The sequence below is a fragment of the Salvelinus fontinalis genome, chromosome 23 (assembly GCF_029448725.1).
Source record: "Salvelinus fontinalis isolate EN_2023a chromosome 23, ASM2944872v1, whole genome shotgun sequence".
Lineage (NCBI taxonomy): Eukaryota > Metazoa > Chordata > Actinopteri > Salmoniformes > Salmonidae > Salvelinus > Salvelinus fontinalis.
This window is the reverse complement of record NC_074687.1, coordinates 4,374,139-4,390,056: the sequence shown is the minus strand read 5'-3', so window position 1 is coordinate 4,390,056 and position 15,918 is coordinate 4,374,139. Positions and strand designations below refer to the sequence as shown.

At 45.0% G+C, this 15,918-nt stretch overlaps 1 protein-coding gene across 6 annotated transcripts in view; it reads right to left on the bottom strand.

Annotated features, from left to right (window-relative positions):
• LOC129820741 (phospholipid-transporting ATPase IH-like) overlaps window positions 1–15,918 on the bottom strand; it is an 83,601-nt gene that overhangs the window by 23,352 nt on the left and 44,331 nt on the right. For all 6 annotated transcript variants that reach the window (XR_008754233.1, XR_008754235.1, XR_008754236.1 and 3 more), the window contains exons 6-17: window positions 11,412–11,540; window positions 11,100–11,203; window positions 10,962–11,012; window positions 10,808–10,872; window positions 10,642–10,723; window positions 7,939–8,089; window positions 7,579–7,776; window positions 3,637–3,810; window positions 2,914–3,080; window positions 1,522–1,593; window positions 290–363; window positions 91–194 (exon numbers count right to left, since the gene is read on the bottom strand). Coding sequence is in view for 1 of the 6 variants with exons in the window: in XM_055877659.1 (XP_055733634.1) it covers window positions 91–194; window positions 290–363; window positions 1,522–1,593; window positions 2,914–3,080; window positions 3,637–3,810; window positions 7,579–7,776; window positions 7,939–8,089; window positions 10,642–10,723; window positions 10,808–10,872; window positions 10,962–11,012; window positions 11,100–11,203; window positions 11,412–11,540 (1,371 nt within the window). In the remaining 5 variants the exon portion in view is untranslated. The remainder of the gene's footprint in view (window positions 1–90; window positions 195–289; window positions 364–1,521; window positions 1,594–2,913; window positions 3,081–3,636; window positions 3,811–7,578; window positions 7,777–7,938; window positions 8,090–10,641; window positions 10,724–10,807; window positions 10,873–10,961; window positions 11,013–11,099; window positions 11,204–11,411; window positions 11,541–15,918) is intronic.

Sequence of the window (15,918 nt, the reverse complement as noted above, 5' to 3'; positions counted from 1 at the left end):
CTAGGAATGATTTTGAATGGAAATCAATTTAAGGTACCCAAAAGGATAGTAAAAGATATGCTGCGAGTTTGTGTGTATGTGTAGGCTTACCAGAGCGTTCTGCTCCACCCGCGCCCTCACCTGCCCCACCTTCCCTGACACCACCCTGGGGAAGATGGAGGAGTCAGCCCCCTTACAGAACAACAGGTACTCCCCTGGGGACAATAGAGTTAGTTAAGAGAGTGTGAGTGACAGAAAGATCATGTAGAGATAGATCATGTCTATGTGTGTGTGTTTGTATGTGTGTTACCTGCACTAGACTTGACAATGACGCTCATTCTCCTCCTGACAGAGTCAAAGTTCAGCACGTGAAGCAGCTCAAACCTGGAACACACACCAGAGTAGACGTCTCGTTTAGGATCAGACAAAATACACAGCAACACGAGTGGCTAGAGACAAGCAAAAACACAACAGGCCTTTGTAAAGAGGAATTATCCTTCTCTGTCCCTCCCTTTCTTCCACCTTCGTTCTCTCTAAACAGCTGTTTTATAGACAGCCCACTGCAGAGGGGGATGTAGATACTGATGTTATACAAGCAGTGCCTATGGGATCCAAACCTGCTATTTATACCCTTGATAAAAACCACTGTCCCACACGATCTACTGTGTGGGCTTCTGCTCCCACACTCTTCTGTGTGTCTTCTCACAGGGCTTTCACACTCTTCTGTGTGTCTTCTCACAGGGCTTTCACACTCTTCTGTGTGTCTTCTCACAGGGCTTTCACACTCTTCTGTGTGTCTTCTCACAGGGCTTTCACACTCTTCTATGTGTCTTCTCACAGGGCTTTCACACTCTTCTGTGTGTCTTCTCACGGGGCTTTCACACTTGTGTGTGTCTTCTCACAGGGCTTTCACACTCTTCTATGTGTCTTCTCACAGGGCTTTCACACTCTTCTGTATGTCTTCTCACAGGGCTTTCACACTCTTCTATGTGTCTTCTCACGGGGCTGTCACACTCTTCTGTGTGGTTTCTCACAGGGCTTTCACATATCTGTGTGTCTTCTCACAGGGATTTCACACTCTTCTATGTGTCTTCTCACAGGGCTTTCACACTCTTCTGTGTGTCTTCTCACAGGGCTGTCACACTCTTCTGTGTGTCTTCTCACAGGGCTGTCACACTCTTCTGTGTGTCTTCTCACAGGGCTTTCACACTCTTCTATGTGTCTTCTCACAGGGCTGTCACACTCTTCTATGTGTCTTCTCACAGGGCTGTCACACTCTTCTGTGTGTCTTCTCACAGGGCTTTCACACTCTTGGCAGTGTTGTCTTACTACAGTTAAGTTGTCTTATTGCAACATTTTAAACACACCACCTAATGTATCTAGGTTTTGACAATTGGCAGCAATATGGATTTAACTTCTATTAATTAGATTGAATTAATAACTTGGGATATGAATGTGTAACTCTATGGTAACTCCATGCTTTCTCAGGAAGCTGTGAAATATGAAAGGCCAAATTAAAATATGTTGTGAGCAGAGCCCCACCTCTCAATCTCATCCTCCTTATTGAGAATCTCCATATGACGGTCTTTGAGTCTTAGATATGTGTACCCCAACCTGAGAGAGAGGGACAGAGAGCCAGATGAGAGGGAGAGAGAGAGAGGGGGACAGAGAGCGAGATGAGAGGGAGAGAGAGAGAGAGAGAGAGAGAGAGAGAGAGAGAGAGAGAGAGAGAGAGAGAGAGAGAGGGGGGGACAGCGAGCGAGATGAGAGGGAGAGAGAGAAAGAGAGGGGGACAGAGAGCGAGATGAGAGGGAGAGAGAGAGAGGGGGACAGAGAGCGAGATGAGAGGGAGAGAGAGAGAGAGGGGGACAGAGAGCGAGATGACAGGGAGAGAGAGAGAGGGGGACAGAGAGCGAGATGACAGGGAGAGAGAGAGAGGGGGACAGAGAGCGAGATGACAGGGAGAGAGAGAGAGGGGGACAGAGAGCGAGATGACAGGGAGAGAGAGAGAGGGGGACAGAGAGTGAGATGACAGGGAGAGAGAGAGGGGGGGACAGAGGACGAGATGACAGGGAGAGAGAGAGAGGGGGACAGAGAGCAAAATGACAGGGAGAGAGAGAGAGAGAGGGGGACAGAGAGCAAGATGACAGGGAGAGAGAGAGAGAGGGGGACAGAGAGCGAGATGACAGGGAGAGAGAGAGAGAGAGAAGGGGACAGAGAGCGAGATGACAGGGAGAGAGAGAGAGGGGGACAGAGAGCGAGATGAGAGGGAGAGAGAGAGAGGGGGACAGATAGCGAGATGACAGGGAGAGAGAGAGAGAGGGGGACAGATAGCGAGATGACAGGGGGAGAGAGAGAGGGGGACAGAGAGCGAGATGAGAGGGAGAGAGAGTGTTCAGTACGTTAGAGAAAAGGCATGACTATTTGTGTGCTTGTCTGTATTATCCCTAAGTGTGTGTATCACCAAGTGTTCATGTATTGCTTAGTATGTGCGTGTGTCTGTGTTCTTCAGTATGTGTGTGTGTCCTTCAGAGTGTGTGTCCATTCTTCAGTGTGTGTGTGTGTGTCCTTCAGTGTGTGTGTGTGTTTCAGTGTGTGTGTTTCAGTGTGTGTGTTTCAGTGTGCGTGTGTGTGTGTGTGTGTGTGTGTGTGGGTCCTTCAGTGTGTGTGTGTGTGTGTGTGTGTGGCCTTGAGTGTGTGTGTGTGTGTGTGTGTGTGTGTGTGTGTGTGTGTGTGTGTGTGTGTGTGTGTGTGTGTGTGTGTGTGTGTGTGTGTGTGTGTGTGTGTCCTTCAGTGTGCGCGCGTGTTTGTCATTCAGTGTGTGTGTGTGTGTCCTTCAGTGTGCACGCGTGTGTCCTTCAGTGTGCGCGCGTGTGTGTTCTTCAGTGTGTGTGTGTTCTTCAGTGTGTGTGTGTTCTTCAGTGTGTGTGTTACCTCTTCACGCCCTCCACCAGGGCCACCTCATCAGGAGAAGATGATATGTAGAAGGAGGTGGGTTTTCCCTGGTGGATCCCTCTCTTGATGCTATCCACTGTCCCCTCCTCCTTCACCTGCACCGTGTGGCACAGACACAGAGCCCGGAAGAACAGCTCCTCATGCTCCTGAGACACATACACTGTTAGACACACACACACACACACACACACACACACACACACACACACACACACACACACACACACACACACACACACACACACACACACACACACACACAGAGCCCGGAAGAACAGCTCCTCATACACTGTTAGACACACACACACACACACACACACACACACACACACACACACACACACACACACACACACACACACACACACACACACACACACACACACACACACACACACACACACACACACACACACACACACACACACACACACAGAGCCCGGAAGAACAGCTCCTCATACACTGTTAGACACACACACACACACACACACACACACACACACACACACACACACACACACACACACACACACACACACACACACACACACACACACACACACACACACACACAGACAGACAGACAGACAGACACACGCCAGACAGACAGACACACGCCAGACAGACAGACACCCGCCAGACAGACAGACACACGCCAGACAGACAGACACACGCCAGACAGACAGACTCTCTCGGTCTTACCCTGTGGTCTCCTCCAGGTGAGGAGTCGATCATGTCTATGCTGGAAGCAGCACTGAGGATCTGTCCATTACAGATGGCGTGGGGGATATAGACGTGTCCGTCCACACAGCACTCTATAAACTCCATGTTGTTCTCTGTCAACGTCCCCGTCTTATCAGTAAACACATACTCCACCTGTACAGACCAGGTAGATGCTGATCTGAGGTCAGTTTTTGGAATGTGTGTCCAGCATACATGTAACAGCTGATTATAAGTGTCTGTGCTGTATATGCACATTATACGTGTGTGTGTGTGTGTGTGTGTGTGTATGTGTGTGTGTGTGTGTGTGTGTGTGTGTGTACACACAAGTGAGTCTAGTATATCTATATCTATATATATATCTATGTGTGTGTGTGTGTGCACACGAGTGAGTCTAGTATATATATATACAGTGGGGAGAACAAGTATTTGATACACTGCTGATTTTGCAGGTTTTCCTACTTACAAAGCATGCAGAGGTCTGTCATTTTTATCATAGGTACACTTCAACTGTGAGAGACGGAATCTAAAACAAAAATCCAGAAAATCACATTGTATGATTTTTAAGTAATTCATTTGCATTTTATTGCATGACATAAGTATTTGATCACCTACCAACCAGTAAGAATTCCGGCTCTCACAGACCTGTTAGTTTTTCTTTAAGAAGCCCTCCTGTTCTCCACTCATTACATGTTTTAACTGCACCTGTTTGAACTCGTTACCTGTATAAAAGACACCTGTCCACACACTCAATCAAACAGACTCAAACCTCTCCACAATGGCCAAGACCAGAGAGCTGTGTAAGGACATCAGGGATAAAATTGTAGACCTGCACAAGGGTGGGCTACAGGACAATAGGCAAGCAGCTTGGTGAGAAGGCAACAACTGTTGGCGCAAATATTAGAAAATGGAAGAAGTTCAAGATGATGGTCAATCACCCTCGGTTTGGGGCTCCATGCAAGATCTCACCTCGTGGGGCATCAATGATCATGAGGAAGGTGAGGGATCAGCCCAGAACTACACGGCAGGACCTGGTCAATGACCTGAAGAGAGCTGGGACCACAGTCTCAAAGAAAACCATTAGTAACACACTACGCCGTCATGGATTAAAATCCTGCAGCGCACGCAAGGTCCCCCTGCTCAAGCCAGCGCATGTCCAGGCCCGTCTGAAGTTTGCCAATGACCATCTGGATGATCCAGAGGAGGAATGGGAGAAGGTCATGTGGTCTGATGAGATTTTTGGTCTAAACTCCACTCGCTGTGTTTGGAGGAAGAAGAAGGATGAGTACAACCCCAAGAACACCATCCCAACCGTGAAGCATGGAGGTGGAAACATAATTCTTTGGGGATGCTTTTCTGCAAAGGGGACAGGACGACTGCACCGTATTGAGGGGAGGATGGATGGGGCCATGTATCGCGAGATCTTGGCTAACAACCTCCTTCCCTCAGTAAGAGCATTGAAGATGGGTCGTGGCTGGGTCTTCCAGCATGACAACGACCCGAAACACACAGCCAGTGGCCTAGCCAGTCTCCAGACCTGAACCCAATAGAACATCTTTGGAGGGAGCTGAAAGTCCGTATTGCCCAGCGACAGCACCGAAACCTGAAGGATCTGGAGAAGGTCTGTATGGAGGAGAGGGACAAAATCCCTGCTGCACTGTGTGCAAACCTGGTCAAGAACTACAGGAAACATATGATCTCTGTAATTGCAAACAAAGGTTTCTGTACCAAATATTAAGTTCTGCTTTTCTGATGTATCAAATACTTATGTCATGCAATAAAATGCAAATGAATTACTTAAAAATCATACAATGTGATTTTCTGGATTTTTGTTTTAGATTCCGTCTCTCACAGTTGAAGTGTACCTATGATAAAAATGACAGACCTCTACATGCTTTGTAAGTAGGAAAACCTGCAAAATCGGCAGTGTCTCAAATACTTGTTCTCCCCACTGTATGTATATATATATATATATATATGTATATATATATACACAGTTGAAGTCGGAAGTTTACATACAGGTTGGAGTCATTAAAACTCGTTTTTCATCCACTCCACAAATTTCTTGTTAAAAAACTATAGTTTTGGCAAGTGGGGTAGGACATCTACTTTGTGAATGACACAAGTAATTTTTACAACAATTGTTTACAGACAGATTATTTCACTTATAATTCAATGTATCACAATTCCAGTGGGTCAGAAGTTTACATTCACTAAGTTGACTGTGCCTTTAAACAGCTTGGAAAATTCCAGAAAATGACACCATGGCTTTAGAAGCTTCTGATAGGCTAATTGACATCATTTGAGTCAGTTGGAGGTGTACCTGTGGATGTATTTCAAGGCCTACCTTCAAACTCAGTGTCTCTTTGATTGACATCGTGGGAAAATCAAAAGAAATCAGCCAAGACCTCAAAAAATAAATTGTAGACCTCCACAAGTCTGGTTCCTCCTTGTGAGCAATTTCTAAACGCCTGAAGGTACCAAGTTCATCTGTACAAACAATAGTATGCAAGTACAAACACCATGGGACCACGCACCCGTCATACCACTCAGGAAGGAGACGCGTTCTGTCTCCCAGAGATGAACGTACTTTGGTGCGAAAAGTGCAAATCAATCCCAGAACAACAGCAAAATGACCTTGTGAAGATGCTGGAGGAAACAGGTACAAAAATATCTATATCCACAGTAAAACGAGTCCTATATTGACATAACCTGAAAGGCCGCTCAGCAAGGAAGAAGCCACTGCTCCAAAACCGCCATAAAAAAGCCAGACTACGGTTTGCAACTGCACATGGGGGAAAAGTATTGTACTTTTTGGAGACATGTCCTCTGGTCTGATGAAACAAAAATAGAACTGTTTGGCCATAATGACCATCGTTATGTTTAGAGGAAAAAGGGGGAAGCTTGCAATCGAAGAACACAATCCCAACCGTGAAGCACGGGGGTGGCAGCATCATGTTGTGGGGAGAGATGTAGGGGAGAGAGAGATGTAGGGGAGAGAGAGATGTAGGGGAGAGAGAGAGATGGAGGGGAGAGAGAGATGGAGGGGAGAGAGAGAGATGGAGGGGAGAGAGAGATGGAGGGGAGAGAGAGAGATGGAGGGGAGAGAGCTTTGCTGCAGGAGGGACTGGGGGACTTCACAAAATAAATGGCATCATGAGGAAAGTTATGTGGATATATTGAAGCAACATCTCAAGACATCAGTCAGGAAGTTAAAGCTTGGTCGCAAATGGGTCTTCCAAGTGGACAATGACCCCAGCATACTTCCAAAGTTGTGGCAAAATGGCCTAAGGACAACAAAGTCAAGGTATTGAAGTGGCCATCACAAAGCCCTGACCTCAATCCTATAGAAAATGTGTGGGCAGAACTAAAAAAGCGTGTGCGAGCAAGGAGGCCTACAAACTTGACTCAGTTACACCAGCTCTGTCAGGAGGAATGGGCCAAAATTCACCCAACTTATTGTGGGAAGCTTGTGGAAGGCTACCTGAAACGTTTCACCCAAGTTAAACAATTTAAAGGCAATGCTACCAAATACTAATTGAGTGTATGTAAACTTCTGACCCACTGGGAATGTGATGAAAGAAATAAAAGCTGAAATAAATAATTCTCTATTATTATTCTGACATTTCACATTCTTAAAATAAAGTGGTGATCCTAACTGACCTAAAACAGGGAATTTGTACTAGGATAAAATGTCAGGAATGGTGAAAACTGAGTTTAAATGTATTTGGCTAAGATGTATGTAAACTTCCAACTTCAACTGTATATATATGTTTGCGTGTGTGTGTGTGTGTGTGTGTGTGTACACGAGTGAGTCTAGTATATCTATATCTATATATATCTATGTGTGTGTGTGTGTGTGTGTGTGTGTGTGTGTGCGCGCGCACACACGAGTGAGTCTAGTATATGTATATATGTGTGTACCTGTCCCAGCTCTTCATTGAGGTCTGATGTGTTGACCTGAGCCCCCTCCCCCAGCTCATCATCGTACATATCCTTGTCCCAGGCGATGAAGTAAGACCCCAGGAACTTCTGCATCTCCACGGTAACATACATGGAGACTGGAATGATGTAGTTAAACAACACCATGAAGGCCAGGAAGTCTGTGAACGCCCTGATCACCTAAGAGAGAGAGGAGAGGATGAGGAAGATCGAGGAGATTTAGAGAGAGAGAGAACAACAGCCTTAATCAGAATCAGTGAATGTTAAGCTGGGAGACACCTGATGAATCGTTTTACTGTGCCAACATGCATTGTGGGTAGTGTAGTTGCTTGCGGGACTAACCACGTGGCGTTCTCTGTCGATCTCGGTCCTGTGGTTGTACCAGGGTTGGTCGTGGTCAGCAAACCACTGCCACGCGTACTTCAGAACCGTGTTAATGACCGCTTTACTGATCAGGATACACAGATACACTATGAGGAATGCGTTCATAGACCTGGAAGGAGAAAGAGGGAGGGAGAGAGAGATGGAGGGGAGAGAGAGAGATGGAGGGGAGAGAGAGAGAGATGGAGGGGAGAGAGAGAGAGATGTAGGGGAGAGAGAGAGATGGAGGGGAGAGAGAGAGATGGAGGGGAGAGAGAGAGATGGAGGGGAGAGAGAGAGATGGAGGGGAGAGAGAGAGATGGAGGGGAGAGAGAGAGATGGAGGGGAGAGAGAGATGGAGGGGAGAGAGAGATGGAGGGGAGAGAAAGATGGAGGGGAGAGAGAGATGGAGGGGAGAGAGAGGGAGGGCGAGAGAGAGGGAGGGGAGAGAGAGAGGGAGGGGAGAGAGAGCGAGGGGAGAGAGAGGGAGGGGAGAGAGAGGGAGGGGAGAGAGAGGGAGGGGAGAGAGAGGGAGGGGAGAGAGAGGGAGGGCGAGAGAGAGGGAGGGGAGAGAGAGAGGGAGGGGAGAGAGAGCGAGGGGAGAGAGAGGGAGGGCGAGAGAGAGGGAGGGGAGAGAGAGGGAGGGGAGAGAGAGGGAGGGGAGAGAGAGGGAGGGGAGAGAGAGGGAGGGGAGAGAGAGGGAGGGGAGAGAGAGGGAGGGGAGAGAGAGGGAGGGGAGAGAGAGGGAGGGGAGAGAGAGGGAGGGGAGAGAGAGGGAGGGGAGAGAGGGCAAGAGAGGGAAGGGGGGAGTTAGAAGAAGTTTAGATGAGCTAAATGCAGATTGATTCGGCAGAACTGGATGTAAAAGGATTGTCAATAGAGTTACACACACACACACACACACACACACACACACACACACACACACACACACACACACACACACACACACACACACACACACACACACACACACACACACACACACACACACACACACACACACACACAGCCTGAATGAAATCAAAGAATGATGCAGCCATTATGTAATAACAGCAAGAGCAGCAGGTTGAGAAAGGAGCCAGCTGGTCTAATATATTCAATAGTGGGGGAGCCATTCAGTACAATACAGTACACTACAGTACATCACACTACACTACACTAGTGCCTTCTCCTTATGCACTATTTCTTGCATGTTTAGGTACTCTGTGGGTTGGATTGGTGATTAAACATCCTACTATCATTCTGCTATTCCAACTCCTACTATCATTCTGCTATTCCAACTCCTACTATCATTCTGCTACTCCAACTCCTACTATCATTCTGCTACTCCAACTCCTACTATCATTCTGCTATTCCAACTCCTACTATCATTCTGCTATTCCAACTCCTACTATCATTCTGCTATTCCAACTCCTACTATCATTCTGCTATTCCAACTCCTACTATCATTCTGCTATTCCAACTCCTACTATCATTCTGCTATTCCAACTCCTACTATCATTCTGCTATTCCAACTCCTCCTATCCTTCATCAGACATGTAGTTCTACCCTAACTAAAGCAAATCAGACACAGTGGAGAGGGAGGTATAGATCTACCTACTAGTGGAATACATCTACCTATTACTTTAATAGATAAACCTACTCCTGGAATAGATCTACCTACTCCTGGAATAGATCTCCCTACTCCTGGAATAGATCTCCCTACTACTGTAATAGATCTCCCTACTACTGTAATAGATCTCCCTACATCTGTAATAGATCTCCCTACATCTGTAATAGATCTCCCTACTACGGGAATAGATCTACCAACTACGGGAATAGATCTACCTACTACGGGAATAGATCTCCCTACTACTGTAATAGATCTCCCTACTACTGTAATAGATCTCCCTACATCTGTAATAGATCTCCCTACTACGGGAATAGATCTACCAACTACGGGAATAGATCTACCTACTACGGGAATAGATCTACCTACTACGGGAATAGATCTACCTACTACGGGAATAGATCTACCTACTACGGGAATAGATCTACATACTACGGGAATAGATCTACCTACTACTGGAATAGATCTACCTACTATGGGAATAGATCTACATACTACGGGAATAGATCTACCTACTACGGGAATAGATCTACCTACTACTGGAATAGATCTACCTACTATGGGAATAGATCTACCTACTACGGGAATAAATCTACCAACTACGGGAATAGATCTACCTACTACTGGAATAGATCAACCTACTACTGGAATAGATCTACCTACTACGGGAATAGATCTACCTACTACAGGAATAGATCTACCTACTACGGGAATAGATCTACCTACTACGGGAATAGATCTACCTACTACTGGAATAGATCTACCTACTACTGGAATAGATCTACCTACTACTGTACATACCACTTTCCTTCCAAATGATCTTGTCTACACACTGCACATACTTAAATTCTATATTCTGACACATGCTCACTCTAATGTACTGTATCTACCCTTGGATTGTTAAATTGGACTCATTCTGTCATTTATAGATTTAGGATTATTTGTGTATTTGTATAGTATTTATGAGACATTCTACTGCATTGTTTGGAGCTAGTAACATAAACATTTAGCTGCACCTGCTATAACACCTGCAAATCTTTGTATGTGACCAATAAACTTTGATTTGATCTTACTTTTCTACAGCGGAGCGTTTCTGGGATTTGGACTGGTAGTTCAGCGTCATCTTGGTGTCCATGCCCGTGTAGATGGCTACAGCTGTGGGGACAACAACCAGAGGTTACCATCACTACAGACACAATACAGTGTGTATGTGTGTGTGTGTGTGTGTATGTGTGTTACCATAAATGTGTTCTGTGTTCTTCAGGGTGGCTCCTCTGAGGAGAAGGTTCTCAGCTCCCAGGGGTCTGAAAAAAGAGGAGGAACAAATGAAGGATGAAAAGTTTGACACAGACAAAGAGATTTTAGGAATGAGAGATGGGAATGTTGGTCTTACCTGGCTATGGGATCTTCACTTTCCTTATAAATATTGATGCGCCCCACAAATCTGTATGAGGAAAACAAAAAGTCATGCCATTTTCAACAAACGAACAGGTCAATCATAATGATTCTGTGTTAAACATGTGTCACTCACTTGTAGAGATCAGGCTGTGGTTGTTCACATTCAATAGTCGCATGTAGAGAGTCCACCTCCTGCTCTGTCTTAAAGGCCATGGTGTCCGGTACAGCATAGTAGGTCTGATACAGAAAGAGAGAGAGAGAGAGACAGAGAGAGACAGAGAGAGAGAGAGAGTGAGAGAGAGAGTGAGAGAGTGAGAGAGTGAGAAAGAGAGAGAGCGAGAGAGAGAGAGAGAGAGTGAGATGAGTCACGAGAAGTCATGTTTGATCAGAGAGCGTGCTGGGAGAATGGTGCAGTGTGTGTGTGTGTGTGTGTGTGTTTGTTTACCTTGTGGCTGGACTCGCCATCCAGGCTGGTGGTGGTGACGTAGCAGGTTCCGTCATCGCGGCTGGATGAGAGCAGGATGAGGTCACAGGGGAACGTCTCATCTTCACTCGCCATGACAACGTCCCCCACCTGACAGGACAAGCACATCAACAATGACCATCACCTCAGACTATAGAAATACACGCTGAGTCCCAAATCACACCCTATTCCCTTGTGCACTACTGTTGACCTTGGGGGCGGCAGGTAGCCTAATGGTTAGAGCATTGTGCCAGTAACTGAAAGGTTGCTGGATTGAATCCCCGAGCTACAAGGTAAAAAAATCTGTCGTTCTGCCCCTGAAAAAGGCAGTTAACCCACTGTTCCCCGGTAGGCCGTCATTGTAAATAAGCATTTGTTCTTAACTGACTTGCCAAGTTAAATAAAGGTTAAATAAAATAAATGACCTGATATAAATGTAGTGGACTACCCTATTCCTCATGCATTAGTTGGGGGGGATGTCATTTAAATGAACTCACTATAAACCCCAATGTCATTGTAAACAAACTTTATTTCACAAAAGGTATTTTGGATCTGGTGAGCCACCATACTGCTGCAGATCCAGAAAGAATCACACATTATTAGGAGCTCTTCTACAGGAAACACATACATCTTTTCCCATTCCTTTTATCCTGGCGATTGAGTTGTTGCATAACGGTGGGATTAAATAGCCTATAAATCCCATCTCCACGGTGACCGTACACACCACAGGAAGGGGAAGTGGGGTAAGTTGAGCCACCCTTGTTTCTAGGAAACCATACACAAAATGTATCATTTGACCAAATGTTTAGGAAGAGGTCATCCTTTCCTGGAGTCTGAAGGAAGAAACCACATGGAAAAATTGGTAAGTTACAGTAGGTCCAAAAAATGTTTCACCAAGTCAAATTCATTGATTGTGTTAGAAGTTGTGACTAAACCAAAGTAGATACTTTTAAGATTGTGTATTTATATATAGAACAATCAGTTGGGGTCTCATTAAGCTTCAATATGAGGTCCTAAACCTAGCATGAACGTACATACTTGTAGCTGTGCGGGCAAATATAGTCAAAATGCATAATTGAAGGCATTATCACTGGAATAGGAGGTAACAACAGGGCCTGGCCTATGTTAAACGTGTTTAAAAAACTGTTTGTTAGGTTTTAAAAAATGCTTAAAATTATTAAAAGACCAAAAATTGTGTTGAATTGTGTTTGGGTAATGAAGATAGTCATGGTATAACAAATGTAGTGATAATATTTCATTCAGTACAGAAAGGCGACTTAACTTACCCTGTTCCATGACTCAACTTACCCCATACCCAGGTAAGTTGTGCCAAGAGACCACTTTTTTTGGACAAGCTAAGTTTTCAAAACTGCAATGTTTACATGAATTCAGATTTTTTTCTGAAATATGTAGATGTCTATGTTAGAAAGAATTCTATATTTCCCTTGACGGAGTGATGCTGAATGTAATGGCTCAATTTACCCTACTCTCCCCTATTGTACATACGCTATATAGCCACAAGTTATCATGATGAATATTTTCATCATTACTCTCTTCCTGTTTGATCTGCGGGGGGGGGGCATGGGTGAGGACCATCCGGAGAATGTGTGTGTGGATATAGAATGTTTTTCAACTTTCATTCAATCAATAACATTTATAAAGCCCTTTTTACATCCACAGATGTCACAAAGTGCTTATACATATACCCAGCCTAAAACCCTGAACAGCAACAATGCAGATGTAGAAGTACGGTGGCTAGGATAAAGGCAGGAACCTAGGGGTCCCCAGTCCTCTTCTGGCTGTGCCGGGTGGAGATTATAAGAGTACATTGCCATTAAGGCCAAATCGTTCTTCAAGATGTTCAAACGTTCATAGATGACCAGCAGGGTCAAAAAATAATCACAGTGGATATAGATGGTGCAACAGGTCAGCACCTCAGGAGTAAATGTCAGCTGACTTTTCATAGCCGCCGAGCATTCAGAGGTTCGAGACAGCAGGTCCGGGACAAGGTAGCACGACCAGTGAACATGTCAGGGCTCCATAACCGAAGGCAGAACAGCAGAAACTGGATCAGTAGCACGACAAAGACACGTTTCGGTGGACGGCATGGCTATGGCAACACGTGCCAACACACTCAAAAATAGCCATAGATATTACATAGACCTGCCGGACACTGCAGGGTGCTTCTCTAAATGGGACATAGTCCCTGTCTCCACTCTGTAATATCTGATAGGTGGTTATTATGACACTGCAATCTGCTCCACAGTAACACCCATAGAGATCCTATTAAATTCTAATTCCTAATTCTATGGTAGCGCCACTGTTTTGACCCTAGTCCTGTCTGACATCAGAGTAGATAACAGGATAATAGCGGCCCTTCATATCAGTCATATTGATGTTTAATCTCTGTCTGGAGAGACACATCTTTTCCCCTGTATGCGACCAGAGTAATCACAACAGGAATGTTTGAGATGGTATTGTAGGGGGAATGTTAATCTTCTCTCGGACGCTAGCTAGGGCATCGCAGACAAACTCAGGCACATACATACACACACACACACACAAAGGGCAGGCACCCGGGTGTCTCGTTCCCATGGAGACCAGCTTAAAAGGTCTCAGGAATGGATTGCATGGTAATTAGTATAATGATTAAAGATGATAGCTGTGGCTATGACGTAAATGTTCATAAATATTGCCGTTCTGTATTGGCCGTCACAGACAGGCCTATGCCTGCTAACAGTTCCAACTGACAATTATCACTGCGCCTCCATCATAATATCATGTTCATGTTGCTGTCCCAATCATCTCTTGTATATATCGCGCACATTATTCCCCTTGCCTGGCATTTAGTTTGGTACAGCGGGGGTTAATATAAGCCTAGCATTTAGTTTGGTACAGCGGGGGTTAATATAAGCCCAGCATTTAGTTTGGTACAGCGGGGGTTAATATAAGCCCAGCATTTAGTTTGGTACAGCAGGGGTTAATATAAGCCTAGCATTTAGTTTGGTACAGCGGAGATTAATTTAAGCCCAGCATTTAGTTTGGTACAGCGGGGGTTAATATAAGCCCAGCATTTAGTTTGGTACAGCGGAGATTAATTTAAGCCCAGCATTTAGTTTGGTACAGCGGGGGTTAATATAAGCCCAGCATTTAGTTTGGTACAGCGGGGATTAATATAAACCTAGCATTTAGTTTGGTACAGCAGGGGTTAATATAAGCCTAGCATTTAGTTTGGTACAGCGGGGGTTAATATAAGCCCAGCATTTAGTTTGGTACAGCGGGGGTTAATATAAGCCCAGCATTTAGTTTGGTACAGCAGGGGTTAATATAAGCCTAGCATTTAGTTTGGTACAGCGGGGGTTAATATAAGCCTAGCAATTAGTTTGGTACAGCAGGGGTTAATATAAGCCTAGCATTTAGTTTGGTACAGCAGGGGTTAATATAAGCCTAGCATTTAGTTTGGTACAGCAGGGGTTAATATAAGCCTAGCATTTAGTTTGGTACAGCAGGGGTTAATATAAGCCTAGCATTTAGTTTGGTACAGCGGGGGTTAATATAAGCCTAGCAATTAGTTTGGTACAGCAGGGGTTAATATAAGCCTAGCATTTAGTTTGGTACAGCAGGGGTTAATATAAGCCTAGCATTTAGTATGGTACAGCAGGGGTTAATATAAGCCTAGCATTTAGTTTGGTACAGCAGGGGTTAATATAAGCCTAGCATTTAGTTTGGTACAGCAGGGGTTAATATAAGCCTAGCATTTAGTTTGGCACAGCAGGGGTTAATATAAGCCTCTGTCTGACCTCGGAAACAATGTTTTACTAACAACCAGATTTTTGTCTGGACTATATCTTCTGGTGGAAGAATGACATTGTATGAATTGGCTCATTAAAATGAAATGTAAATGAAAATATTTAATTCATCATTGTTGTTTTGTTGTAAAAGCATGTTGTAAACGCAATAAGGCATGTGAGGCAGTGTTCTGAGGCAACTATCGCGTCGGGCAAAACCACACCATTTACCTGTGAGTGTATTCATGATACAGCGCTGCCACTTGTGCCTTCATTACATAGAAGAGGGATGAGCTCACAAACTAGTTCATATGCTAGCCATACTAGCTAACATACAATGCATTCGGAAAGTATTCAGACCCCTTGACTTTTTCCACATTTTGTTACAGCCTTATTATGAAATAGATTAAATATTTTTTTCCCCCTCATCAATCTACAAGCAATGACCCATAATGACCTTGCAGCCACAAGGTCCTTTTGATGCTGCACTCGCATAACAGGTGGTCAGCCTGCCACGCAGTCTCCTCGTGGATTGCAATGTAATCGGCCACAATCGACGTCCAAACAGGCCGATTACCGATTTTTATGAGAACTTGAAATCGGCCATGCCGATTAATCGGTCGATCTCTAATCAAGGCACCCACTTTGAAGATGAGTAATGCTCCAGCAGCATCAGTTTCTACTTCCACTACTTAGTCCTT